Here is a 27,458-nt window from a genome sequence, read left to right as displayed (position 1 = left end):
CACTAGAGGTGGGGCACGAGGGCCTCTTGTACCCTCTAGGGAGGGTTCTGCCGGGGAGGGTGGCACAGAAGCCCAGATACCAACTCCCTCTGATCTCTGGATTCAGGGGAACTCCCTCCACAGAATGGCTTCTCTCTGGCCTGAAGATGGTGAGAGAGAAGGAACTTGATTTAGGAAGACCCATGAGACAACCTGCAAGGACCCCATAAGGTAGATCCCCACAGGGCCTCGGTTTTCCCCATCGGTCAAGTGGGGCTGTAACATTGAGTCACTGGAGGGCAAAAGAGGTTGAGCAAGGGAAACAGCAGGGCAAGGACCAAAGTCGTCTTCTGCTATTCATTTCCCAAGACCCAGTCGGTCCCCTCTACTCCTTCTTTCCTTCCTCTGCCGCTCCACCGGGGACAGCCATGTGATGCAGGAGGAGCGCGGGGATGATATGGAATGTGGCCAGCTGCCGTCCGACCTTCTGCGACAGGTGACGATCGAGCGCGACCCTTTCCACGGCTTTGGCTTTGTGGCTGGCAGCGAGAGGCCAGTCGTGGTGCGATCTGTGACCCCAGGTAGGCGCTCCCTGATGCCCCTTGGGGCCGGGGTCAGAGCCGGGGCTCCCGAGGGTCCTCGGGGGCGGTCAACCAGGACAGTCCCACGGAGCCTGGCCTTCTGCCAACTCTACATGGGAGAAGAGATGACTGGTCCCCCTGGAGCTCTCAGGGTCCCCGGCTAGGAGTACTGGGTCAGAATTCCCCCAACACCCACCTCCCTCCCAGGAGTATCTGGGATGATCTTAGCCAATGGGACAGGAGGGCAGGGACCGTGGAGGTCATCTAGTCCTTTCTGCTGCCCCCTCCCCAAGGCTGCATAGCCTGTACCACCAAACCTGCCAGATCCTCTTTTCATCACCTGTTCCAGCCCCGCTTGGCCCGACGACTGACTGCTGCGTTAAGATGATCGTGGAAGGGATGGGGAAGGAGCTGTTTAACTCAGATCCTCTGGGTTCTTTCCCAAGGGGAAGGAGTCAGATTAGGGTTCCGGTAGCTTGGGCTCATGGAAGGCTGGTGTCACTCCCTAGAAGAAAGTGCAGCCTCTCCTGTTCACCCTGGGCATGTACATGCCTGTCTCCCCCTAAAACACACACACACACACGCAAAACACACACCCTCCTCACCCATCTCAGCCAGAGCTGTACCCCATGATGACCAGGACTAAGGTGTGAAGGCCAGCTGGTGAAGGGGCTGCTGGTGAGCCCCACCCCATCCTCTGTCCAGTTCCCGGGCCTGTTTCCTTTGGATTGGAAGGTTAAAGAAGTTCTGGCTCTCCCTACACCCCCTCTTCGGGTCCATCTCTCCTCCCCATTGTTCCTGGTGCCTGACCTTGGCTTACTCTCCTTCACCCCCTTAATATGGGGTAGGAGGCGGAGGGTTGGGAGGAGCTGAACACTGCTCTCAACCCTCCCTTCAGCCCTCGCCCCATCCTGAGAAGAGCCCACGCCAGCCCCCAGCCCCAGCCCCAGCCCCAGCCCCAGCCCCTCAATCCTTGGCAGGAGGCCCCTCTGAAGACAAGCTCCTGCCTGGGGACCAGATTGTTGCCATCAACGAGGAGGACGTGAGCGAAGCACCAAGGGAGAGGTTCATCGAGCTGGTCAGGTAATGGGACCCCCCCCGGCCTCAGGGTCCCCAGATGTAAACTCCCCAGGTCCCCCAGGCCCAGACCCCCTCAAGCTCAGGCTGCCACCTGTGGCAGCAGGGGCAGGCACTGGGAGGAATGGGGAGCACTTAGTCCCAGACAGCCCCCGCTGCTTCACATTTTTCAGCCAGTCGGACAGAGGTCTGACCAGTCAGCAGAATGTACTGAGCGCCTACTCTGGGCAGAGTACTCAATCAGTGGATCGATCAGTGGTGTTTATTGAGCGCTTTCTGCGTGCAGAGCCATTAGTCTATCAGTGGTGTTTTCGGAGCATTTAATGTGTGCAGAACACTGTACTAAGCACTTGGGAGAGTACAATACAACAGAGTTTGTAGACATCGCCTGCTCCCAAGGAGCTGACAGTCTAGTGGGGAGACTGGCATTAAAAGAAATGAAAGAAAGTGGAAAACTACGAGTATAAAGCTTGGTACATAAGCCCTGTGGGGAGAAGGTGAGTGGGGTGAGCCCCCCACATGCCCAGAGGGTACAGGCTCAAATGTACAGGTGACAGAGTAGGGAGGAAAATGGAGATGGAGGGTGAGGACGGGATGTCTCTGGTTCAGCTCTGCAACTCAGCTGAGTGAGTTGCCAGTGAAACGCCAACAAGGCAGAGAGGAAAAGGGCCCAGGGGAAGTTCAATGTTTGCCAATTGGCCTGGAACGGGCACACAGGAAACTTTGGCGCGAGGCGAGTCCGAGCCTCTGGCCGGTGGAGCCAGGGAGGGAGCTGGCCAGCTGGCCCCTGCCAAAGGCTCCTTCTCCTTTCCCGCAACAGCCTAGAGGGCGGGGGACAACCTCGGAGGCACCACCCTGCTCTCAGCACGCAACGGGAGCCACCGGGGCCTGCTGCTTGGCGGAGCCCCGGAAGACAAATCATCATGATAATAATAATAATGTTGGTATTTGTTAAGCGCTTACTATGTGCAGAGCACTGTTCTAAGCGCTGGGGTAGACAAATCAGGATGGTCAGTCGAGTGCCTCTGATCCCAGGGTTCTCAGAACAATCCCTCTGACGGACCCAAACAACGCCCCCTCTCAACGACAACCCATTCCTCTCCACCCCCAAATAAAAGAAGGAATCTTGGGAGCTGGATTTTCATCACCTCTCTGTTACGATCACGACGATGAGTATGGTACTTGTTAAGCGCTTACTATGTGTCAGGCACTGTTCTAAACTCTGGGGTAGATACAAGTTAATCAGGTTGGACAGTCGCCGTCCCACATGGGGTTCACCGTCTATGTAGGAGGGAGGACAGGTTTCGAAGCCCCATTTTACAGCTGAGGAAACTGAGGCACAGAGAAGTTAAGTGACTTGCCCAAGGTCACACAGCAGGCAATTGGCAGAGCCGAGATTAGAACCCAGTCCCTCTGACTCCCTGGCCCAAGATCTTTCCACTAGGCCAAACTGTGTCTTACAATCTGTGCTTTGATTTTCCCCACTTAACTAACAGGAGAGGGAGAGGATGAATACAACTGAGAGGGGAACGAATATCACCAGCAGCCGCCCCTTGGCAGGATTTTCTGGATGATCAGTCAATCAATCACACTTAACCGCTTGGTAGGGTGCGTCACACCCAGTAAACGCTCAGTAAATATGATTGATTGATTGATTAAGTGCATACGGTGGGCAGAGTATTGTACCGAGAGCCTGAGAGAGTACAGTAGATTTAGTAAATATGAACCCTGCCCTGAAGGAGTTTACAATCTAGTGGGGGAGACGGACACTAAAATAAATGACCAGTAAGGGAAGTGCAGAGAAGAATGCTAGGTACCTAAGTGCACTGGGCGTGGAGGTAGGGTGACGAATGAGATCGTGGCTATGAAGAATACTAAACTCCTTGGAAGGAAGTTGCTGGAATGCTAGGCAAGTAGGAGTCTCTGGGTATTCACCTTTTCCCCCAAACCTCAAGGAGTTGGGGTGCCTCTGAGTCTGACCGCCATCACCCCTTCTCCTTCCAAGGTTTCTTCCCTACGCTTTTTCAAGGGACTCCCCTGCGGTGGGGTCTGGGTCAATGGAGAAGAGAAATAGTGGAGGAAAGAGTCGGGAAATGGCTGCCTCAGGCGTAAGCTACTGTGGAGCTCCCAGAAAGTGCTAATGACTACCCCCATTAAGGGCGGCAGGGATGCATTTTTAACCTTGAAATACCTCCCCCCACCCGCCCCGGCTCCTGGAAAGCAGAGTCAATTTATATGCAAATACTCTAGATCCTTCTCACTACCTCTTACCTGGAGGAGAGGGCAGGGCCAGGGGCAGGGCCAGGGCCAGGGCCAGGGCCAGGGTCAGGGTCAGGGTCAGGGTGCCCTGTGTGCGGTGTGACTGTCTCCTCCGCTTCTCTTCTCCGTAGGAACGCTCCGGAATACATTGTCCTCACTGTCCTGCAAACCCACCAGGTGAGCTGCTTACTCGGCCTTCTGCTCGCTCATCCGCCCACCCGCCCGCTTCTCCCTTGACTTCCTGAGCCGTGGCATGCGGGGAGGGAACTCGGTAGAAGTGGACAGTGGAAGCGAGGGATGACCCAGGTCTGGAAATCGAGGTAAAGATCACCCTCTGCCTCTCCTACTCCGTTCAAGCTTTCAGGCGGAGATGTGATCATGTAGCCAGAATGGAAAAGCGACCGGTCCATCAATCAGTCAATCGCTGGTATTTATTGAGTACTGACTGCGTGCAGAGCACTTTACTGAGAGCTCAGGAGAGTACAAGACGATAGAGCTGGTAGACACAATCCCCGTCCTCGAGGAACTGGCAATCTAGAAGTAGAGACAGGTGCTGAAATTCATTCCGGGTAGGGGAAGGGAGAGGACTTTGGAAAGTGAGAAGAGAAGAAGCAGGATATAGGGATAGAGCAGTCAGAAGGACATGGGTTCTAACCCCGGCTCCACCACTTGTCTGCTGTTTGACTCTGGGCAAGTCACTTTACTTCTCTGTGCCTCGGTGACTTCATCTGTAAAATGGGGATCGAGAGTGTGAGCCCCACTTGGGACAGGGACTGTGTCCAACCCACTTCGACTGTATCCTCCCCAGTGCTCGGGACAGTTCCTGGCACATAGTAAGCACTTTTTAAATGCCATTATTATTACGGTGTTTTATTATTATTAAAGCGTGGAAGGGAGGATGGGGGATGATGAAGAGGGTTAGGAGGGATCTGGAAAGACATCATCAGCCTGAATTTTGAGCTCTGCAGGGGTTCTGAGAAGGGAGAAATAGGTCTGGAGTCTGCCCAGAGGCAAGGTGAAGATTAGGTGTGAAAGAGCGAATCAGGGGTTTGACACCCTCCTATCAACCAATCGGTGGTATTTATTGATCAGTAACTCAGGTGTAGAGAGCGCTGTCCTAAACTCTTAGAAGAGTGAAATGCAAGTGTTTGGTAGACATATTCCTGGCCCAAATAGAATTTACAGTCTAGAGGGAGAGGCAGACATTAATATAAATGAATAAATTTCAAATTTGTATGTAAGTGCTGTGGGGCTGAGGGTATTATCAATCAATCAAGGGTATTTACTGAGTGCTTGTTATGTACAGAGCCTTGTTCTAAGCACTTGGGAGAGTACCATACAACAGAAGTAGCAGACCTGTTCTCTGCCCATAATGAGTTTACAGTTTAGAGGGGGAAATGGACATTAATATGAATAAATATGTAATTTATCATAAATAATTTAAATAGCTATATATAAGTGCTGTGGGGTTGATGGTGGGGAGAATATCCAATGTCAAATATCAAACGCTTAAAGAAGCAGCATGGCTTAGAAGAAGCATGGCTTGGAGCCCGAGGAGGTGGGTTCTAATCCCGGCTCTGCCATTTTCTGCTGTGTGACCTCGGGCAAGTCGCTTCACTTCTCTGTGCCTCAGTTCCCTCGTCTGTAAAATGGGGATTAGAAACTGAGTCCCACGTGGGACAACCTGATTATTTTGTATCATCCCCAGTGCTTAGAACAGTGCTTGGCACATAGTAAGCACTTAACAATTACCGTCATCATTATTATTACGGATCCAAGTGCATAGGTGATGCAGAAGGGAAAGAGAGTCGTGGAAGGCCTCTTTGAGATGTGGTTTTAATAGGACTTTAAAGGTGGGGAAAGTGGTGATCTTACATGGGGGGAGGAGGGAAGTCTAGGCAAGCGAGACGGGGTGGGAAAGGGATCTGTGGCAAGGTAGATGAGAACAAGACACAGTCAGCAAGCCGGCATTAAAGAAGTGTAGTGTGTGGGCTGGGCTGTAGTAGATCAGAGAGGTAAAATAGGAGGGGGCGAGCTGATTGAGCGCTTTAAAGCCAATGGTAAGGAGTTTCTGTTCCATGTGGAGGTGGATGAGCAATCACTGGAGGTTCTTGAGGAGTGGGGAAAAATGGACTGAACTTTTTTTTTTAGAAAAATGGTCCGGCCAGCAGAATAAAGTTTGGACTGGAGTGGGAAGAGACGAAGAGGCAGGAGGCTGAGAAGTCAGCGAGGATGCAGGTGCAACAGTCGAGGCAGGATAAAGACAGGGTCCTGTGATCCCGAAGCTCTGAGAGGTGAATCTGCTGTGGCTGATTGGTGGAAGCAGATTTAAATGGGCTGCTCAGGTCCTCCTTCCCATTTTATAGATGGGAGGATTAATCATAATAAAAGCGGCACATCCTGTGCTCAGATGTGGGTAGGGCTCGTCCTGGGGTGAGCTCAAGGAGTGTTCGGTGCAAGCAAGGTACACTCTGAGAAACAAGGGGCAGAAAGACATTGTCCCAAGCCTCCCAGCCTAACCACACTTATGAACAAATCGGTAATTTATTTATATTAATGTGTGTCTCCCCCTCTAATAATAATAATAATGCTGGTATTTGTTAAGCGCTATGTGCCGAGCACTGTTCTAAGTGCTGGGGTAGATACAGGGCCATCAGGTTGTCCCACGTGAGGCTCACAGTTAATCCCCATTTTACAGACGAGGTCACTGAGGCACAGAGAAGTGAAGTGACTTGCCCACAGTCAAACAGCTGACAAGTGGCAGAGCCGAAATTCAAACCCATGACCTCTGACTCCCAAGCTCAGGCTCTTTCCACTGAGCCACGCTGCTTCTCTGAACCTCACTGGGCAGGGAATGTGTCTGTTTATTATTGTATTTTGCCCTCCCAAGTGCTTAGTACAGTGCTTTGCACACAATAAGTGTTCAATAAATGTGATCGACTGAATGACAAGTTCAGAGCCCTAGCCAGCTGAGAGTTATCTTACTGGAGCTGGAGGATGAGAGATTCCCAAACAAACCAAGGGAAACCCTTCTTCCTCACCCAGCAGGGGCTAGCATATGGAATCTGTCAGCCAGGAAATTAGAAGGTAATAGGTTCAGAAGTGCTCTGAATCAGTTGATTCAATCATTCGTTCAATCATATTTTTCGAGCGCTTACCATGTGCATAGCACTGTACTAAGGTGTTTGGAAAGTACAATTCAGCAACAAATAAAGACAGTCCCTGTCCACAGCGGGCTAGTGATCCAAAATGGGTCAGTAGAAGAGAAAGTCACGGATGGAGAGGGAAAATGGTTAGGCAGGTCCAAGTGTTTGGAAAGAGTTAACTAGGTTCGGGGACCCGGGCAAATAGTGTGGCCTAGCAGACAGAGCACGGTCCTGGGAATTAGAATCTGTCCTAGTTCTAATAATAATAATAAGACTGTGACACTGGAGCTCGGATATCTCCAGCAGGACGTAACTGGGAGAAGCATGGCGTAGTGGATAGAGCACAGGCCTGAGAGTCAGAAGGACGTGGGTTCTAATCCCAGCTCTGGACTTGTCTGCTGTATGCCCCTGGGCAAGTCACTTCACTTCTCTGGGCCTCAGTTACCTCATCTGTAAAATGGGGATTCAGACTGTGAGCTTCATGTGGGACAGAGACTGTGTCCAACCTGATTAGCTTGTATCTACCCCAGTGCTTAGAACAGTGCCTAGAACATCGTAAGCGCTTAACAAATAATAATGATGGTATTTGTTCAGTGCTTACTATGTGCCAAGCACTGTTTCAGTTGCTAGGGTAGATCCAAGGTAATCAGGTTGTCCCACCTGGAGCTCACTGTCTGAATCCCCATTTAACAGTTGAGGTAACTGAGGCACAGAGAAGTGAAGTGACTTGCCCAAAGTCACACAGCTGACCAGTGACAGAGCGGGGATTAGAGCCCGTGACCTCTGACTCCCAAGCCCATGCTCTTTCCACTAAGCCACGCCGCTTTTATTATGATTAATCCTCCCATCTATAAAATGGGAATGAGATGAAGTTCTCTTAGACGATGAACCCGGTGTGGGACAGGGGCTTTGTCCCTGATTACATTTTATCTTCCTCCAGAGCTTAGCACGGTGCTTAGCACGCTGCTTGGCGCAGAGTAAATGCTTAACAAATACCTTGATTGTTATGATTACTGTTATTACTGCTACTATTTAGGGGGATTGTGAGATCAATGAGATGCTGACCAAGAGGATTTTGAGATTCCCTTTGAACCATCTGTGGGGCTGGAAGGTCTTGTGTTTAGTCTCTGTTTATTCTCTTGGAGGTATTAGTGTCTATCCCCCGTTCTAGACTGTATGTTCATTGTGGGCAGGGAGCATGTCTACCAATACTGTTGTATCTTGCTTTCCCAAACACCTAGCACAGTGCTCTGCGCCTAATAAGAACTCATGGCCTATGAGAAGCTGCATGACCTAGTGGATAGAGCATGGGCCTGAGAGTCAGAAGAACCTGGGTTCTAATCCTGTTTCTACCTCTTGTCTTCTGTGTGGCCTTGGACAAGTCACTTAACTTCTCTGTGCCTCAGTCACCGCATCTGTAAAATGGGGATTAAGACTGTGAGTCCCATATGGGGCACGGACTACGTCCAACCTGACTAGCATGCGTCTACTCCGATGCTTATTGCAGTGCCTGGTACATAGAAAGCGCTTAACAAATACCATTAAAAATAAATAAGTAAATACCTTGGATGATGATGATGAGTTTCTTCACGAGGGGTCACCGGGGGACTGACTCTAGGGCAGGGACTTTGGAAACACTGAGCTGGAGTCGTGACAGTGTTTAGCAGGCATTTACCGAGAGCAGAGCACTAAATTCAGCTCTTGGGAAAAAGCAACAAAAACAAAAGGGAAGCAGCGTGGCTTAGTGGAAAGAGCCTGGGCTCGGGAGTCAGAGGACATGGGTTCTAATCCCGGCTCCGCCACCTGTCTGCCGTGTGACCTTGGGCGAGCCACTTAACTTCTCTGGGCCTCAGTTACTCATCTGGAAAATGGGGATTAAGACTGTGAGCCCTACGTGGGACAACCTGATTACCTTGTATCTCCCCCAGCGCTTAGAACAGTGCTTGGCACATAGTAAGCGCTTAACAAATACCATCATCATCATCATCATCAACATCAAAAGGAACCGCCCTCATTGGCTCTGGCCCACATCCTGCCTCTAGCCCGGAATTCCCTCCCTCCTCATATCCAACAGACAGCGACTCTCCCCTCCTCCAAAGCCTTGTTGAAGGTACATCTCCTCCAAGAGGCCTTCCCTGACTAAGCCCTCCTTTCCTCTTCTCCCACTCCCTTCTGCATCACCCTGACTCGCTCCCTTTTTTCATTACCCCCTCCCAGCCCCACAGCACTTCATATTATTCATATTAATGTCTGTATCCCCCTCTAGACTGTGAGCTTGTTGTGGTCAGGGAATGTTCATTCAATAGTATTTATTGAGCGCTTACTATGTGCAGAGCACTGTACTAAGCGCTTGGGATGAACAAGTCGGCAACAGATAGAGACAGTCCCTGCCGTTTGACGGGCTTACAGTCTAATCGGGGGAGACGGACAGACAAGAACAATGGCACTAAACAGCGTCAAGGGGAAGAACATCTCGTAAAAACAATGGCAACTAAATAGAATCAAGGCGATGTACAATTCATTAACAAAATAAATAGGGTAACGAAGATATATACAGTTGAGCGGACGGGTACAGTGCTGTGGGGATGGGAAGGGAGAGGTGGAGGAGCAGAGGGAAAAGGGGAAAATGAGGCTTTAGCTGCGGAGAGGTAAAGGGGGGATGGCAGAGGGAGTAGAGGGGGAAGAGGAGCTCAGTCTGGGAAGGCCTCTTGGAGGAGGTGATTTTTAAGTAAGGTTTTGAAGAGGGAAAGAGAATCAGTTTGGCGGAGGTGAGGAGGGAGGGCGTTCCAGGACCGCGGGAGGACGTGACCCAGGGGTCGACGGCGGGATAGGCGAGACCGAGGGACGGCGAGGAGGTGGGCGGCAGAGGAGCGGAGCGTGCGGGGTGGGCGGTAGAAAGAGAGAAGGGAGGAGAGGTAGGAAGGGGCAAGGTGATGGAGAGCCTTGAAGCCTAGAGTGAGGAGTTTTTGTTTGGAGCGGAGGTCGATAGGCAACCACTGGAGTTGTTTAAGAAGGGGAGTGACATGCCCAGATCGTTTCTGCAGGAAGATGAGCCGGGCAGCGGAGTGAAGAATAGACCGGAGCGGGGCGAGAGAGGAGGAAGGGAGGTCAGAGAGAAGTGTCTGTTGATTGTTATATTGTACTTCTCCAAGTGCTTGGTACAGTGCTCTGCACACAGTAAACGCTCAATAACTACGACTGACTGACTGACTGACTGAATGAATGAATGAATGAAAGGGGCGGTTGAACTGTTAAAGTTTGCCAGGCCACTGTTAGTACTGTTTTAGTTCTCCATTCTAAGTTTCTCTCCATCCCTCCGGGGGCACAGCGCAGAGACCAAGTACCGCACCAAAGCTCCAAAATGCATTGTTTGGGAACCCCAGAGTGGCGGCCAAAGAGCACAGCCACTGCCTCCGTCCCCCAGGGGCTGGAGTTAGTTAATGAATCAATCGATCGGTCATATTTATTGAGCACTTACTGTGTGTTATAAGTGCTTATAACAGACACCTTCCCTTCCCACAGTGAGCTTCCAGTCTGGAGGGGGAAGCAGACATTAATATGAATAAATTAATTACAGATATGTACATAAGTGCTGTGGGGCTGGGTGGGGGGGATGAATAAAGGGCGCAAGTCAGGGCGACGCAGAAGGGAGTGGGAGAAGAGGAAAGGGAGGCTTAGTCAGGAAAGACCTCTTGGTGGAGATGTGCCTTCAGTAAGACTTTGCAGGTGGGGAGAGTAGTTGTCTGTCAGCTATGAAGAGGGAGGGCGTTCCAGGTCAGAGACAGGATGTGGATGAGAGATCAATGCCAAGATAGACAAGATCGAGTTTCTCTGATTAGGTTGGCATAAGAGGAGCCAAGCGTGGGGGCTGGGTTGTAGAAGGGGAGTAGCAAGGTAAGATAGGAAGGGGCAAGGTGATTGAGTGCTTTAAAGCTGATGGTAAGGGGTTTCTGTGCAGTGCAGAGGTGGATGGGCCACCACTGGAGGTTCTCGCAGAGTGGGGAAACATGGCCTGAATGTTTTTGTAGAAAAATAATCCGGGCAGCATATTGAAGTGTAGACTGGGGTGGGGAAAGACAGGAGGCAGGGAGGTCAGCAAGGAGGTTGATAGAGTAATCAAGGCGGGATAGGATAAGTGCTTGGGTTAACGTGGCAGCAGTTTGGATGGATGGAATCTGGTTTGGGTATTCCCTCCAGCTGTAATTTCCCTCTTCTGTGCCCGGTGAGAATTCCCCTGCCCTGCCGCTCTGTCCCCCCAGCACCAGCCAACCTGAGTGAGTGGGGCAGAGATGGGCAGACAACCTGTGCCACAAGGAGAATTCTAACCAATCTCTGTGTTGTTTTTCAGTCACCCAAATCTGCCTTCATCAGCGCTGCCAAGAAGGCCAAGCTGAGGTCCAATCCCGTCAAAGTCCGGTTTTCCGAGCAGGTCACCGTGGGCCGGACAGACCCAGTAAGTCCCGCCTTTGCCCTGGCCCTCGAGGGCATTCCCTCCGTGCCTTCAACCTGTTCCTTCTGAGTTGTCTCTGCTCCTTCCGAAGGAGATGGGAAGCTTGGGGTTCTCAGGGAGAGTTTGGTCTTCGTGGGTTTCAGGGGGACCGTTTCCTCAGTCTGGGGACATCTTGGGTTTTGTTCTGGCAAGTGAGAACCCCTCCCCAACTTCCAGGTCTGCAAACCTGTGGCTTGGGAGAGGCAGACCACGACCATTATGTCTGCTTGGGGGCCTGCCAGGCCCCGTAGCTGTGAGGAAAACTAGCCCACCACGGGAGTCCTGGGCTGGCTCGCTTCCGCCTGAGGCCAGGGAAACAGGTAGCCATCGGCCCCACCCCACCTCTCCATGGTCTAGTCTTCACTCTCTGGGCCCAGTCCTGCCCCTGTTTCTCAATGTGGACAGCCCATCCCCATTGTGCTGGACTCCTGGATCCTGTCCGGTGGCAGTGGAAGGTGCTGGAGTCCTTGCCCGAAGACTTGAGGGAAGCCAGCCACAAGATCACCAGAGGATCCTGACCGTGTGCATCAGCATGACATCACTGCGGTGGCCCCAGCTGGCGGGGAGCCGGAGGGAATTCTGGCCCAGCTGGGTCAGACCAGTGGGTAGGAAGCCAGGTCTGCCCACCCCAGGCCAGTGTCTGACACAAACGGGCAAGTGGCACACATGGGGCATCCCCACACCTCACCACAGTACGAGCCTCTGCAGACAGGTTGCTCTCTGCCCTCTCTAGGCTGGTGATGAAGGGCAGGGGCCACAGGCTGCCTGAGTCTCTCCCTCTCTCTCCCTCTTCTCTTCCTCTGTCTGTCACTTTCTCTGTTTCTATCTCTGCCTCAGTCTCTACTTCTGTCTGTTTGTCTTCTCCCTCTGTCTCTATCTTTATTTCTCTCTGTCTGTCTCACTTTCTGTGTTTCTGTCTCTATCTCTTTCTCCCTATGTGTCTCTCTCTCACTCTATATTTCTGTCTGTTTCTAGGTCTCTGTCACTGCCTCTGTTTCTCCCTGTCTGTCTCCCTCACTCTCTGTATCCTGTCTGTCTCTCTGCCCCTACCCCCACCCCACTTTCTCCATTTCTATCTCAGTCTCTCTCTGTTGTTCACAATCTCTGGGGGAGCCTTTCGGTGGCAGTGCCCAGGCCTGTGTTCGAGACAGAAGAGGCAGACTTCTCCCATCCCTTGTCAGCCTGGGCACTGTTCCGCTTTCTGATTCCCTCCCCCAGAACACATGGATGAGGTCCCGGCCTGGACCTGGTCCCCTCCTGATAATCTCGCTCGGTGCCATGAACATTCTCCCTTGATGTTCTAAAGGCCCTAATGAACCCTCCCTTCTGGGTCAAATGAATCAGGAGATGCTTTTGCCAGCTCTATTTTTAAGCAAAATCAATTAGACCATTATCGGAGGTCCAGGCGGTTCCCTGACCAGGATTCACTTGCCTGGAGTCTCCCTCGTGGGTACAGAAGTGCCCCTTGCAAAACCCAAGATGCCTGGAGGGAGGAAAAGGGGCCGTGGTAGGTCTGGGCCAGCAGTCTCTTCAGGTTGGGAGGAGGAGAGATTCTTGGACTTCCACACCCTGCATATGTTCCCAGAACTCCCTTTTTCTTCCAGGGGATTATCCATTAAGTGTGTAGGGTTAGAGAGCCTGAGGGGGACAGAATTTCCACTGACCTGCTCTTTCTGTGTCTCCCCATCTCGTCATCATCACCCCTCTCCCACTCCCTCCTTCTCCTTCTCCATATCTCCTGGTGCCTGCTCTCCCTGCTTCCCACCCTGCCCCCTCCTCTCCCTGCCACTGGCCCTTGCCCTCCTTTCAATCTTCAACTCCACCTGCGGCCGCCCACTCCCCCCGCCCACCCGTCCCGGCTCTCTGGGGAGACTTTCGCAGGACATGCTGAAGAAGGAGTCTCTCCTCCTCATTCCCAACGTCCTCAAGGTTTTCCTGGAGAATGGACAGATCAAGTCCTTCACGTTTGACAGCCGAACCACGGTCAAGGTGAGGGGTTCCTTCCCCTCCAATCCGGGCTGGCTTCAGTCCCTGACCCTCTATTCCCATTCTCAGGTGGTGGCTTGGGGCTGACACAGGACAGCGGGGGGAGGGGGGAGAGCTCATGTAAGTTAGGGGTTCACAAAAGTCTGCACAGGAGTATTGAGTCTGACCATCTGTGTGTGTGTGTGTGTGTGTGTGTGTGTGTGTGTGTGTGATGTATGCATACTTCTGTGTATGTATGGGAATTTACGTGCAAACAGGTTTAGAGATGAGTCTGCATGTTGGGAAGGCACTGATGAACATTTATTTTCCTTCTTTTCTCCTTATCTTCCTTTTCTTGGCGAGGAATCCACTGCTCCCCCCTTCCCCATTATAGTTTCCGAAATGTGTCCTCTCCAGCAAACACGGCAACAGCGCCCCCGGCCCGCTCCGTCTCCATTTAGCTCCTGGCTTTGGCTCTGGCTGGGGCTTGGAGGAGAGAAAGCAGGCAATCGTTCCTTGTCAGATTGTCAGGAACCTTGAAGCGGGGAGCCCCTGGGTAGGTTGGCAGTTCAGAGTGGGGGTCATTAGGCTCGTTCATCTAGTTAGGAATCACTGGCTTTGGTCTACTTGGGCCCAGGAGGCCAAATGGAAAACACAAAGCCGTCTGTCTGCCCCTCGCTTGGAGGCTTCACCTGGGTCTCCCAGAGGAACGAGCTTTCACCCAAAACGTTTGGTTTGCTAAAAGACCCAGGGCCTCCCTTCAATCAAATGAAGGGACTATTGGCTGTCGCTGCCTGCTCTGGGAACCTGCTTGCCATCTACCTTGAAGCCAAAACGACCATTGACATCCCAGGACCTGCCTCTAGCACAGTATCTTGGGGCATCTGGGTGTTGTCCCCTCTCCTCCGGGACTGGCTTCCAGGAACCCAGCCCTTAGCCGGCTCCTCAGCAGGCTCCGGAGCAGAGACCTCTGGGGGTTGATGCAGGGCTGGCTTTAGTCATTTGGGCACCCTGAGACAGGGAAGACTTCACCCTTCCCTCCTATTCAGTTCAACATCATTGGGTTTGGCTGCCTGGGAACATGCAGCGGGGTGTGATGCATCAGATCAAGGTCCATTCGAACCCCAGAACACAGAGAGTTTCTCCAAGGGGACCAGTGGCATCCCCCAACCCTACTGCCTTACTCTAAGACTATTGCATTCCCCTCCCAGGGGAACACAGGCACTACTTCTAGTAGACAAAGTAAAAGCATTTATTAAGGATTTACTAGGTTCAAAACACTCTACTAAGTGCTGGGAAAGATGAGTTGTAGACATGGTCGCTGGCCCCCCAAAGGACTCACAATCTGGGAAGGAGATGGAGGGTGGAGAGGGAAGAAAGGTGAACAAACATATGAAAGTAATGGGCGACAATAGACACCAAAGGAGCAGCAGCTTCACAGCTCAGACCAACCGTCCCGGAACCCACAGCTGGGACCGTGATGGTGCCTTATCAGTGTTTTAAAAATTGAATTGCAGAAGCTCACTTTGCTTCTGTTTTGATCCTTCCTGGGCTAGAGCAGGGGCTTCTTAGGAGCAGATAATTCAGCCCAGATCCCCTCTGTACCTATCTGTCTCCCTCTCTCTTTCCTTCTGGCTCTGTCTCTGTTGGTCTCCCTCTCTCCCCCCACCTCCCCCAGCCTATCTCTCTCTCCCCAACTCTGGTTCTGGTCCACTCCCTTCCTTTGGCTCAACGTGTCCCTTCCCCTCATTGGCTACCCCTGGATGGACCACTGTGTCTCCCCCTTCTCGGTAGGACGTGATGGTGACTCTGCAGGACCGCCTCTCCCTGAGGCACATTGAGCACTTTGCCCTGGTGCTGGAGTACTCCGGCCCAGAGGAGAGCCAAAAGTTCCTGCTACTCCAGGACAAGCAGCCCCTGGCCCACGTAAGCCTCGCCCGCGGCCGGCCTCTGCGCTTCCTCAATCGGTCAAGCAGGCGATGCTATTTTTTGAGCATTTCCTGTGGAAAGAGCTCTGTAGTATGCACTTGGGAGAATTCAATTCAATGGAGTTGGTAGATGTGGTCCCTGCCCTCCAGAAGCTTACAATCCAGTTGGGGAGGTAGACATTAAAATACAGTAAAAATGGGGAAAATGGCAGGGTATATGTACATAAGTGCTGTGGCGCTGGAGAGTGGTCTATCAAAGTTCTTAAAGGATACAGACCTAAGGGCGTAGTAGGTCACTTCAGACAGGAAAATGAGAGGTTATTTAATAATAATAATAATTTGTTAAGCGCTTACTATTTGCAAAGCCCTGTTCTAAGCGCTGTGGGGGGATGCAAGGTGATCAGGTTGTCCATGTGGGGCTCACAGTCTTAATCCCCATTTTACAGATGAGGTTACCGAGGCACAGAGAAGTTAAGTGACTTGCCCAAAGTCACACAGTTGACAGGTGGCAGAGCCGGAATTAGAACCCATGACCTCTGACTCCCAAGCCCGTGCTCTTTCCACTGAGCCATGCTGCTTCTCTATTTGGGGAAGGTGTCTTGAAAGAGACTGATTTTTGCAGGCCGACTCTGTTTCTCATCCCTCTATCCCGTAGCCAGTCAGGTCGGGAGCTTAATCAGTGTTGAGCACTATCGAAAGGCCTTAGGTGAGCACTGTTTAACCACTCTTGAACTGTGAGCTCCTTGCTCCACCCTGGTGAAGTCACAGAAAGTACAAGACACAGTCCCAGTTCTTGCCTTCCAGGATTCAGAATCTCTTGGAGGAAGACAAAATTCCAAAAATATCTCAAACGTTTGGTTCGTATGAAGTGCTTATAGTACCAAGCACAATACGAGGAGCTGGAGTAAATACAAGATCAACAGGTTGGACACAGACCTTGGCCCACAAGGAGTTCATAGTCCAAGTGGGAGGGAGAACATTCTACAGATGAGAAAACTGAGGCACAGAAAAGTTAAGTGACCAGCCCAAGGTCACACAGCAGGCAAGTGGCAGAGCAGAGATTAGAACCCAGGTCCTCTGACTCCCAGGCCCATGCTCTATCAACTATACCACGATGCTTCTCTATGCACCAGACCACGCTGCTTCTGCCACTCTTTTAAACCACAGTGTTTAACTGATTTTAAACAACAAGCAGAGGTAAAAGAAAATCCTTGAGAGGATGGCAAGGAATGGAGAGCTGAGGTGCGTCTACTTATTTCTGAGGCTATGACAGTCCTGTCTGTTCTAATAATATTAATAATAATGATACAGTTGTACCAAGGACTGTGCTAAGAACTAGGATAGACACAATACAAACAGATCATATCCCCTCCCCCTTCTATATCTCACTCTCTCATTTGTTTTAAGAACCCCCACTTTCAGACCACACTCCACAACTCACACCTCGCTAGTCCGCCACTGGCCATCCTCTGCTGCCCTCTCGTCAATCTCACCTTTTCCCAGGTGGGGAAACTGAAGCTCTGAGGTGGGTGGGAGGACCCCCTGGGTCCCCAGGGAAGCAGGGGTAGGGGAAGAGTCGGGAAGAAAGTCCGGATGCCCAAGCTGGCCCAGGGCCTACTGAGTCTTTCTGCCCCCCGAAGGAGGCTTGGTCTTGCTAGGTGGAAGCTTGGTGGCGGCCCATTCATCAGACTCCGGCTTGTCCTAGCCCAGCTCAGGGCCGGGCTTGGTCAGCTGGGTCTGGGGAAGGCCAGTGGAAGAGGAGCTTGAAGAGCCAGATCTTGGCTCAACTTCAGCTTACAGGCTTGAGGGACATCTCCCTCTTGGACCGTGAGGCAGGGAGGCGTGGGAATGAGGACTGCTGGGAATTGCCACGGTTGTCCTCTCCCTCGGCACAGCACCAGACGCTGGGCGGGTCTGGGACACCTCAACAGCCAGCGGCCGGGTCACCTTGCCTGTGGTCCGCTGAAGCCTGGCCAGAGAACCCGGGTTCTAATCCCTGCTCTGTCACTGGACGGTTAATGTGACCTTGGGCAAGTCACTTAACTATACATTGTACTCTCCCTAAAGCTTTGTACAGTGCTTTGCACACAAAAAGAGTTAAATACCATTGGTTGATTAACTTACCTGAACCTCAGTTTCCTCATCTGTAAGATAGAGAGAAAATACCTCTTCACCCTTCCCCTTAGTCTGTGAGCTCCAGGTGGGAAAGGGACCCTATCTGATCTGATAATATTGTATCTACCCTAGGGCTTAGTACAGTGCTTGGTGTATAGTAAGTGCTTAACAAACACTATTATTATTGTTATTATTTTTATTACTATTACTGTTATTTCAGAGGGGTAGGGAGGCTTGGAAGGGGTTTCATTGGCATCCTTCCCAACTTCCCTCCCTCGCCCCTTCCAGACCTCCTGCCCTTCCTCTCAGAGCTGGAGGGAAAGTAAAGGTGACAGCCCTCCTGGCCTCCGACTCCTTTCCCTCCCCGGGCAGGGTTGTGTGGGCTCCTCCTCTGCGCTGCTCTGCGTCTCGCCCTCCCTCCCCCTGCCCCATCACTGCTCCATCCCCATGGCACAGGTGGTGCAGCGGACCCACTACCAGGGCATGAGATGCCTGTTCCGGGTGAGCTTCTTCCCCAAGGACCCCGTGGAGCTGCTGCGCCGGGACCCTGCTGCCTTCGAGTACCTCTACATCCAGGTAGGAGTCACTGGGGTCTCGTGTCCCCTGCCCCTCTCCTGCCCTACAACCCTTCCCCCACTCCAGGTCCCCACCACCCCAGGACTTCCACCCTAGTACCCAATCCCAACCCCTCACTCCTGCCCCAAAACCCAGCTTCCTGATTCAGCCCCCACCCCTGCCCTAGCTCCTGCCCCCAACTTTTGCCCCTGCACTCAGCCCCAGCTCCCTGCCACAGGCCCCTACCCTATCCCCTCACCTCTGCCCCCTGCTGCAACCCTCTCACAAACCTCCTGACCCTCCACTAGGAAGATTTTACAAGGGGGCAGGGGCAGAGGCTTAGATGTAGGTGATCCCCAGCCCTACCTTTTGCCTCCTGACGAGCCACAGTTTGGTTCCCCTGGTCCGGGCCGCAGTGGCCAAATTGTGGCTCCAGAGCCTCAGGCAGCCAACCCTCTGATCATCCGCTCATGTAGAAGCCCCAGAAGACCTTGCGGCTGGGTGGGAGCAGGTCTGGAGACACTGACCCCTCTGTCACCCGGAGAAGGAGTCCCAGATGGGGAGCTGGCCCCGGAGCCAGTCCTCTGACTCGCTGGCTAGGCCCACTCTGGTGTGCTCACACCAGGGCTGGGGTTGAGGGGTGTAGGGCACAGGCCCAGGGCAAGAAGAAGGGGATGGGAATATAGATGGGGAGTCTATGGTTGCCTCCCCCTCCCCACAGCTTGGACATCCACCGCACCCTGTCCTCGAGGCCCCCCCTCCCAGTCCATCCCCCTTCCGCTCAGGGGCTGGGGCAGTCACTCAGGGTTCCGTGCCTCTGGGCGCCTCTCTCCCTCTTCCTCCCCAGAGCCGGAACGACGTGATCCGAGAACGTTTTGGGACAGACCCCAAGCCGGAAACGCTGCTGGGCCTCTCCGCCCTCCACATCTACATCACCGTCTCAGCTACCAGGCCCAGCCAGAAGGTCTCTCTCAAGAACGTAGAGTGAGTGCGGTACCGGCCCTCCCACCCAGGCCCAGGATCCTGACTCCCCAGGACCCCCAGGGCAGCTGGGGAGCTGTGGAGGTGGGGAGAAGGAAAAGTGGTTATGTCTCTGGGAGGTGGAACCCCAGGTGAGGATGGCAGGAGCCGGGATGAGTTGGGCCCGGGGAAACGTGAGACTTCTTCAACGTATAAGGGGCCTGGGCCCTGACTCCACTTTTCCTATAAAAAGCAGAAGGTTCAGAGCAGGGGACACAAAGCAGACGATGCAGAGCAGGAGACACACGTCTCCCTCCCCCTACTGATTGCCTCTGCCTCCTGTCTATCTCTCACTCTTTCCCTCCTTCTCTTCTGCTTTCAGGAAGGAGTGGGGTCTGGAGCCCTTCCTGCCTCCCTCCCTCCTGCAGAGCATCAAAGAGAAACGGCTCCGGAAATCCCTCTCTCAGCAACTGCAGGCACACCAGGCCCAGGCTCCCAGCTGCGGGGGCCACAAGGTACCTGTGGCCTCCCCTACTCCCCCTGCCCCTCCCAGGGGGCCCCGGTCCACAGTGCAGAGGTCTGGGGAGCAGCGGAAATGAAATAAGAGCCGCCACAGGGGAGAGAGTTTGAACCGACACTCACCACTCCTGCCTCATCCCCGAGTGTGCTCCTCAAGCAACAGTAGGGGGGAGAACACCTTCAGAGAGACTGGGGTCAGTGTTCAGAGAAGATGCAAATCCTCCTGACCCACATGCAGGCTCCTTCTAGGAAGAAGGGATCTCCTTTCTCAAACTCCTTTGCACTCTGAGGACAAGTCTTTCCTTTCCCATGATTGTCCTCCCTCTCTGAGGACAAGACTTTCTTTTCTCATGATCCTTTGGTTCGACATCACAGGCTGTGTCCTCCCCACAGGCCTCAGCCACCCAGGCGAAGCTCCAATACCTGAGGACTCTGAACGAAGTCCCCACCTTTGCTGGAGTTCTGTTCAACACTGTGGGGCTGGTGAGTGCCGGGTGGGTGAAGAGAGGAAGGTGATGATATTGGGGTGGGGGTTTGGGAGCGGGGGGAGGGAGTGACAGTGGAGAGAAGAGAGAGAAGGAATCCAATGGGTTTTCCAAGCAGAGTTTCAAAGTTGATATACTGTGGAGACCGGTTATTGGAAACATCATATGGGGCTTCTGGGCTGGTGGCTTAGGAAACCACCCAGGCCTGGGGTTCTCCTAAAAGCCCTCGGAGCCCCCAAGACACCTCTAGGCTTGAAGCAGCGGGAAGGACGTGTGTGGAAGGGGAGCAGTAAGGAAAAAAGAGAGTTGGATGAAAGGGAAAAATAGAAAACAAGAAAACGGAGGAACAGCGACCTTTGAGATAGCACAGGGATACTAATAATAATCATAATGATAGTATTTGTCACTTACTTTGTGCCAAGCACTGGTCTAAGCGCTGGGGGAGATACAAGGTAATCGAGTTGTCTCACGTGTGCCTCACAGTCCTAATTAGTTGCCATTGTTTTTAGGAGATGTTCTTCCCCTTGACTCTGTTTATTGCCATTGTTCTTGTCTGTCCGTCTCCCCCGATCAGACCGTAAGCCCGTCAAACGGCAGGGACTGTCTCTATCTGTTGCCGACTTGTTCATCCCAAGCGCTTAGTACAGTGCTCTGCACATAGTAAGCGCTCAATAAATACTATTGAATGAATAATCCCAATTTACAGATGAAGTAACTGAAGCACCGAGAAGTTAAGTGACTTGCCCAAATTCACACAGCTGACAAGTGGCAGAGCCAGGATTAGAACCCATGACCTCTGTCTCCCAAGCCTGTGCTCTATCCACTGAGCCAAGGATGCTTAGAGAGTGTCTTAAACAAGTAGGATGGCCTCATGCATGCGACAGGGTGTCAGAAGGCCTGGGTTTCAATCCCAGTTCACCACTTGCCTTCTGGGTGATCTTAGACAAGTCATTTAATTTCTCTAAATCCCAGTTTCCTCGTCTGTAAAATGGAGATTAAATACCTGTTCTCTCTCCCCCTCAGACCTTGAACCCCATGTGGGACTGGGACAGTGTCCAATCCAGTTGTATTGTATCTACACGGCACTTAGTACAGTTTTGGGCACATAAATTCTATTTATATTGTTATTAATATATTATTAATATAATTATATAGAGTCTGTATTGTTTATAGTATTCTATAATGTGATATTATATTATTTTATTAGAGCATATAAAATGTACTAAAATCCCCAATTATAATTAATTAATAATAATATTAGGGATCTGAAAGTCCAAACATCTTAGAAGAGACTGACATCAGCCCGATGGGGGTGGGGGTAAAGAAAAGAGGTGCCAACTTTTCATTTTGAATATGGGGGTGAAAAGGGGCAGGAATTTAATAGGAGGGGGCGGATCAGGAAATCTGCCTGAGGGAGACGTGGGAGAGCAATGGTGGGTGTCCAGCTCCAAAACTTGACAGTGTGACCCGTGGCCTTATCCAGAGTGATTAGCAAATGCCCCAGCCTGAGCTGCAGCAATCATGGCTAGCAGCAACCTGAATTTCAGCACTGGCCCTCAGAGCGCAGGGAGAGAAAGCTTTCTCAGGGCTTATATGGATCTGTTCCATTTTTTTCTCTTCATGTCCTCCCTCCCTCCCTCCCTCCCTCCCTCCCTCCCTCCCTTCCTTCCTTCCTCCCTACCCCACAGCCTGGCCCTCTAAATTGAGCTAAATTGCTCCAGTCTGAAGCCTGCTTTTCCTTTTAGGTTGGGCTTCTGCAGAGCTGAATATTTCATGGGTCCATCGACTGGGTGATACATTTTTAAAGGGCCTCGGCTGTCTGCAAATTTCCTTGCGGGGCACGGGGAGGGGTTGGGGGTGTTCTGTGCTGATTGATCTCTGATGTCTTGCTGTCTGTGCAAAGAAGGGGTTGGGGCCAGGCGGGGGGGGAGGGGGGGTGGCAGGCAGGGGTAGAGATTGTGCCAGTTGAAAGTGGGGGATTTAATAGCAGAGGAAATCTCCAAACGCCTGAGCCACCAGGTCTCTGAGGATCTGAGGAAAGCACTTCAGGTGGTGGGAGGAGATTGGACAATGGAAAGTAGGAAGTGCTTAGTTAGTATTTATGGGAGCTGCCCAGAGCAGACCTCCATGCCTCCGCAGAGCAAACCCGGACCTGAAAGATCCCCTTGCCCCCGTCACCCTCACCACCCTGTGACCTACCTCCGCCCTGCAGGCCGACAGGGCCTAATCTCATCTCTCTTCCTCCTTTCCCGGCTCTCCCTACCCTTCATTTTCTGGGTTGGCGTCCTCTCACCGACCTCCAGGATGAGAAGCAGCCGGCCACCACGCTGCTGGTGGGGCCCCGACATGGCATCAGCCACGTCATTGACCTGAAGACCAACCTGACCACGGTGCTGTCCGAGTTCAGCAAGGTCAGCAAGATCCAGTTGTTTCGGGAGAACCAGGGTGTGGCCCGTGTGGAGACTAGCATCCTGGATGCCAAGGTAGGCCCTGGTGGGTCAGGGGGCTTCTGGCTCCCGTGGGCCCGGGGGAGGGAAGGAGGAGGGAGGGGGAGGCTTGCTGCCATTCTTCCTCTCACGAGTTGAAAGAGAGGAGCTGTAAGGAAGAAAACACGGGTGATGAGTTGTGGCGTGGGGAGCTCAGGCCCTGGGAGGAGCCCTCCTGAGGTGTGTGACCTTGGGCAGGTGGTCACTTAACTGCTTGGGGCCTCAGTTTCCTCATTTTGAAATGGAAATAAAATACCGTTCTCCCTCCCCCTAGACTATGAGCTCCTGTAGTACAGAGACTTGGACCGATGTGCTTATATTTTACCTACCCTAGTGCTTGGTATATAGTAAGTGCTTAACAAATATGATGTTTTAAAATTATTATTATTGTGATTATTATTATCGGTTCTGATTCACTGATGTCCTTCAGTAGCTTTTCTCTCAAGCTCTTAGCACTAAAGATAGGCACAAGACTGACAATGTCTATTCAGACCTAATTCACATCTGTTGATGAATAACTCTGTCTGAGGGAAGGGCTTCCTGGGCCAAGTATTTAGCTTCCAGGTGGTTTTCCAGCAGACATGGGGCTACTTCTGGAGAGGGGATGGTGGGCAGCAGAGCCAAACAGTGGTTTTAGGAGCTCGAGAAATGATCAGACCTAAAAAGACCTGGGTGGTCTCCTCTGTCCTCTCTCTCCCCATCCCTTCCCCCAGCACCCCAGGGCTTCAGAACCTAATGATAAAAATAATAATAGTAATAATGGTACTATTTGTTAAGCGCTCACTATGTGCCAAGCCCTGTGCTAAGTGCTGGTCCCACAGGGTGCTCACGGTCTAAGTAGGAGGGAGAACAGGTATTGAATCCCCATTTTGCAGATTAGGGAACTGAGGCACAGAGAAATTAAGTGACTCATCCCAGGTCACCCAGCAGGTAAGGGGCAGAACCGAGATTAGAACTCAGGTCCCCTGACTTTCAGGCCAGATTAAACCGCTTGTTTTTCGAAATGGGATAGCCCTTCTCTGGCCGAAGGCATTACTCTCTCAGGTTAGGCAAGCGTCTGCCTGAGGAGCAGAAGCAATAGGAGGGCTGACGCCATGCCAAATGCAACTGAATCAAAAGCCTCAGGATAATTGGCTTCATGTCTCCCAGCAGGGCTTTCCGCCAGCCTGCACTTAGCTGAGATCTAGATTCGACACAGGGAAACATAGGGGGAGAATGAATTGAACCGTCACCGGGCCGTTCCTGTTCCTGGAATCTGACTATCGATTTTGGAACCTCGAAGGGGCTCAGGAGTCCGAGTCCACGGTGTAATGGACGCAAATAAAAAGCCTTAGGTTGACCCAAGGTGTCCGTCCTTTCGATCTTTCCACTGATTGAAAGGCACAGCAGCCCCCTCCCCTTCCAAAATCCCGCGGGAAGGCGAGATGGGTGAGAGGCTCTCCCACAGCACCCCCATGAGATGCCCAACCGTGCCGTGCCCTGTCCAAGCCGTCAGTACGGTGCTTGGCATTCAGTAGGTACCACACTGCTCGATGGATCTCTGAGTTGGAGGCTGGAGCGGGACCAGCCCCTCCACTCCCTCCGTTCCCTCCCTCTGATGTCAAATGATCCCTACAGGGCTGTTAAAGCCTAGCCATTCTCCACCCCTGAGGGGGCTGCATTCCACTGGTGGAAGACCTGTTAAGCTCCCCTGCTGCACTTTGGGATTCAGAGCGATATCAAAGGCAAGGTGTTGTTATCACTGTTTCACAGGCAAGAGGAGAGAAGTGAGATGAGCTGATCTGGAAGCTGAGATCACAGGCAGCCAAATCTACTCTGTTGGTGCCACTGAGCCTTCCTCGGGGTTGGGCTCAGATCAGGGAACAGGTGTGGAGTACAAAGCCAGGGCTGTCTGCCTGGGCAAATTCGCCGCCAACTCCCTGCCAAGCTGAGCTGGCCTGGTGTTCCTGGTACCTTTCTCCTTTCTAAACCGCAGACAGGGCTGAAAGGAAGGCCCGGAATTGCCTTTGCTCCTGGGTGATTAGATGTTGATCTCTGGTCCAGACATGAATGGGAGGACAGCCGAGAAGGAAAGAGGGGGGAATGAAGGACTGAATGGTCAGTACCTTACCAGACTTGAAGACAGACCCCGATCCTGCTGCTGATGAGTAGTGGGGCATGGCCTGTATGCCTGAGCTGGTCAGACAAACCCCCAAGCACAGTTGTTGGAAAGATTTTCCAAACCCAGGGGCAGGCGGAGCTGCCAGGAACACAGAAGATCCCCCAGGAGGCTCGGGGCCGACTGCTGGAGCCCCACGGGGCCAGGCCAGCCCACAGCCCGTTGCCAGGAGCAAAAAGTACAGCTGACATCTCAGCTTGGCTTCTGGACCCAGGGAGGACATGCCACATTGGTTTTGTGCCAATCCCATGGAGGGGACACTCCCCAGCCTGCAGAGGTGGGAAGGCCAGAGCTCCAAAGCAATGCTGGGGGTTAGTAGTAATAGTATTTATTGAGCCCTTACTGTTCATTCAATAGTATTTATTGAGCGCTTACTATGTGCAGAGCACTGTACTAAGCGCTTGGGATGAACAAGTCGGCAACAGATAGAGACAGTCCCTGCCGTTTGACGGGCTTACAGTCTAATCGGGGGAGACGGACAGACAAGAACAATGGCACTAAACAGCGTCAAGGGGAAGAACATCTCGTAAAAACAATGGCAACTAAATAGAATCGAGGCGATGTACAATTCATTAACAAAATAAATAACAAAAAACAAAACAAAATAATAAAAAATTCATTAACAAAATAAATACTGTGTGCAGAGCACTGTTCTGTGCACTGGCAAAGAATACAGAGGAGGGAATATTGAGCACAAATGGGTGAAGGGGGTGCGCAGGGCTCTCCTCCTCCACTGCCTGGTCCCTTCCCCTGCTCCTCCTCCCTCTCAGCCAGTCAGCTTAGGCTCAACGGCATGGGGGCATTGTTTGGGAGGAGGAGAGGGTGAGGAAGCGATTGGGGGATGGAACCCAGCAGTCAATAATAATAATAATGTCGGTATCTGTTAAGCGCTTACTTTGTGCAGAGCACTGTTCTAAGCGCTGGGGTAGATACAGGGTAATCAGGTTGTGCCACATGAGGCTCACTGTCTTAATCCCCATTTTACAGATGAGGGAACTGAGACACAGAGAAGTTAAGTGACTTGCCCACAGTCACACAGCTGACAAGTGGCAGAGCTGGGACTCAAACCCATGACCTCTGGCTCCCGAGCCCGTGCTCTTTCCACTAAGCCATGCTGCTTCTCCAGTCCAGAGAAAGAAGTGTGAAAAATATCTATTCTAGAAATGGTCCTCCAAGAATCACCTTGCTCTTGCATTGCACAGAATCAATCCTTCCCCCTAGAGCCCAAGACGTTGGCTTACGACCGTCTTGAGGGTCTTCACATCCCCAGAGGGAGGAGAGGAGGAGGAAAATTATTCTCACTTTCCTGACAGACTCAGGCTTTTTCCCGGGCTACAACCACCCTGCCTCCCAAGGTCTGCACCCTCTCCTGCCTTAAGCCCCATCTCTTCTGTTTCCCACATGGCTCAGTGGAAAGAGCACGGGCTTTGGAGTCACAGGTCATGAGTTCGAATGCCAGCTCTGCCACTTGTCAGCTGTGTGACTGTGGGCAAGTCACTTAACTTCTCTGTGCCTCAGTTCCCTCATCTGTGAAATGGGGATGAAGACTGTGAGCCCCACGTGGGGCAACCTGATTCCCCTGTGTCTACCCCAGCGCTTAGAACAAATACCAACATTATTATTACCCTTCATGTCCTCCTTCTCTCCCTTCTCCCCAGCCTCTGGTGTTGCTGATGGAGTGGCCAGAAGCCACCAACTTCGCCTGCCTGATCGCCGGATACTGTCGTCTCCTGCTGGACTCCAAGAAGATGATCTTCTCCAAGCCCACCAGTCAGCCCCCCGTGCCCCCGGTGCCCCCAGTGATCAAGGCAGGTATGTTTCAGTCTTGTTCTCCATGGGCACCTGGCCCCTTCCTCCCGGCACCCCCAAGAGCAAGGTTCTTCCTGCTCCCCAGGAGCCGTCCCAACGGGGGCCTCTGCCTTTTGTCCATTCCTGCCCGGCAGGCGCGTGGGCTACCTTCCCAGCTGCCGAGATGGGGATGAGCACAGACACGAAAGGCCAGGCTCACGGGGACAGGCTCACCCGAACAGTTGTGGTCTGCAGGGGTTCTACCGTGCTGCTTCATCAAAATGTTCATCCGGACTCTCACCTGGTGCAGCTCATCTCCTGAACAAAGAGCACGCCAAAGGGGCGGCCGGTCCCATCGGTCAGAGCGGTCGGTCAATCGATCAATCATGTACTGAGTGCTTTCTGTGTGCAGAGTACTGTACTAAGAGCTAGGTGGAGTACAACATGATAATATAACAGACTCATTCCCTGCCCACAACAAACTTACCTTCTAGTGTGAAACAGAAGAACAGGACTCCAGGACTCTAGGCCTGCTAAGCGAGTTGTAACCAGTGCTGGAGAACAAGCTAACCAATGAAAAAGGCCTTCGGGCCCCACGGTCTTGGGGCCGGGCGCGGGGAGAGAGAGGCTTCGGCGGGTGCCACAAGCCACCAAAGTCAGCAGACGGCAGGGGCTGGGGGTGGGGCTATGTGGACCCTCCCCAGCTAGGACCTTCTCCACCATTAATCCTCCCGCCAAGTTTTGCTAATTAATCACCTCCTAGAACTTTCCTCTGGAGTTTAAACCACAAACCCAACCCCAGCCCCTTGCCCCCTCTACATTAATCCTCTCCCCACCCTCATGCACTGGGGGCTTCCTCATCAAGGAACACCACCCTCAGTTTAAATATGATGACAGTCTTCTGTCAGCAGGTCAGACTTGTGTCAGACTCCTCAGCGGGTGCAGAGAGGGAGCTTGAGGAAGATCAA

The 27,458-nt window shown here is 52.4% G+C and overlaps 1 protein-coding gene across 3 annotated transcripts in view; it reads left to right on the top strand.

Annotated features, from left to right (window-relative positions):
• The first annotated feature begins 409 nt into the window (after positions 1–409).
• The window catches only part of FRMPD3 (FERM and PDZ domain containing 3), a 39,302-nt gene continuing 12,253 nt past the window's right edge, over positions 410–27,458 (top strand). Inside the window, exons 1-12 of one of the 3 annotated variants that reach the window (XM_029068040.2) lie at positions 410–475; positions 1,541–1,643; positions 4,028–4,073; positions 11,391–11,495; positions 13,413–13,520; positions 15,291–15,422; positions 17,996–18,115; positions 18,942–19,078; positions 19,437–19,569; positions 19,967–20,056; positions 22,362–22,541; positions 26,361–26,514. In XM_029068040.2, the coding sequence (XP_028923873.1) occupies positions 442–475; positions 1,541–1,643; positions 4,028–4,073; positions 11,391–11,495; positions 13,413–13,520; positions 15,291–15,422; positions 17,996–18,115; positions 18,942–19,078; positions 19,437–19,569; positions 19,967–20,056; positions 22,362–22,541; positions 26,361–26,514 (1,342 nt within the window). In that variant the 5' untranslated portion in view covers positions 410–441. Of the gene's footprint in view, positions 561–1,540; positions 1,644–4,027; positions 4,074–11,390; positions 11,496–13,402; positions 13,521–15,290; positions 15,423–17,995; positions 18,116–18,941; positions 19,079–19,436; positions 19,570–19,966; positions 20,057–22,361; positions 22,542–26,360; positions 26,515–27,458 lie in introns of those variants that run through there. The other 2 variants (XM_029068039.2, XM_029068042.2) reach the window with 2 other exon arrangements.

This window comes from Ornithorhynchus anatinus, chromosome 6, assembly GCF_004115215.2.
Source record: "Ornithorhynchus anatinus isolate Pmale09 chromosome 6, mOrnAna1.pri.v4, whole genome shotgun sequence".
Classification (NCBI taxonomy): Eukaryota; Metazoa; Chordata; class Mammalia; order Monotremata; family Ornithorhynchidae; genus Ornithorhynchus; species Ornithorhynchus anatinus.
The sequence above is the reverse complement of the archived record's forward strand: the minus strand, read 5'-3'. Positions and strand labels throughout refer to the sequence as shown.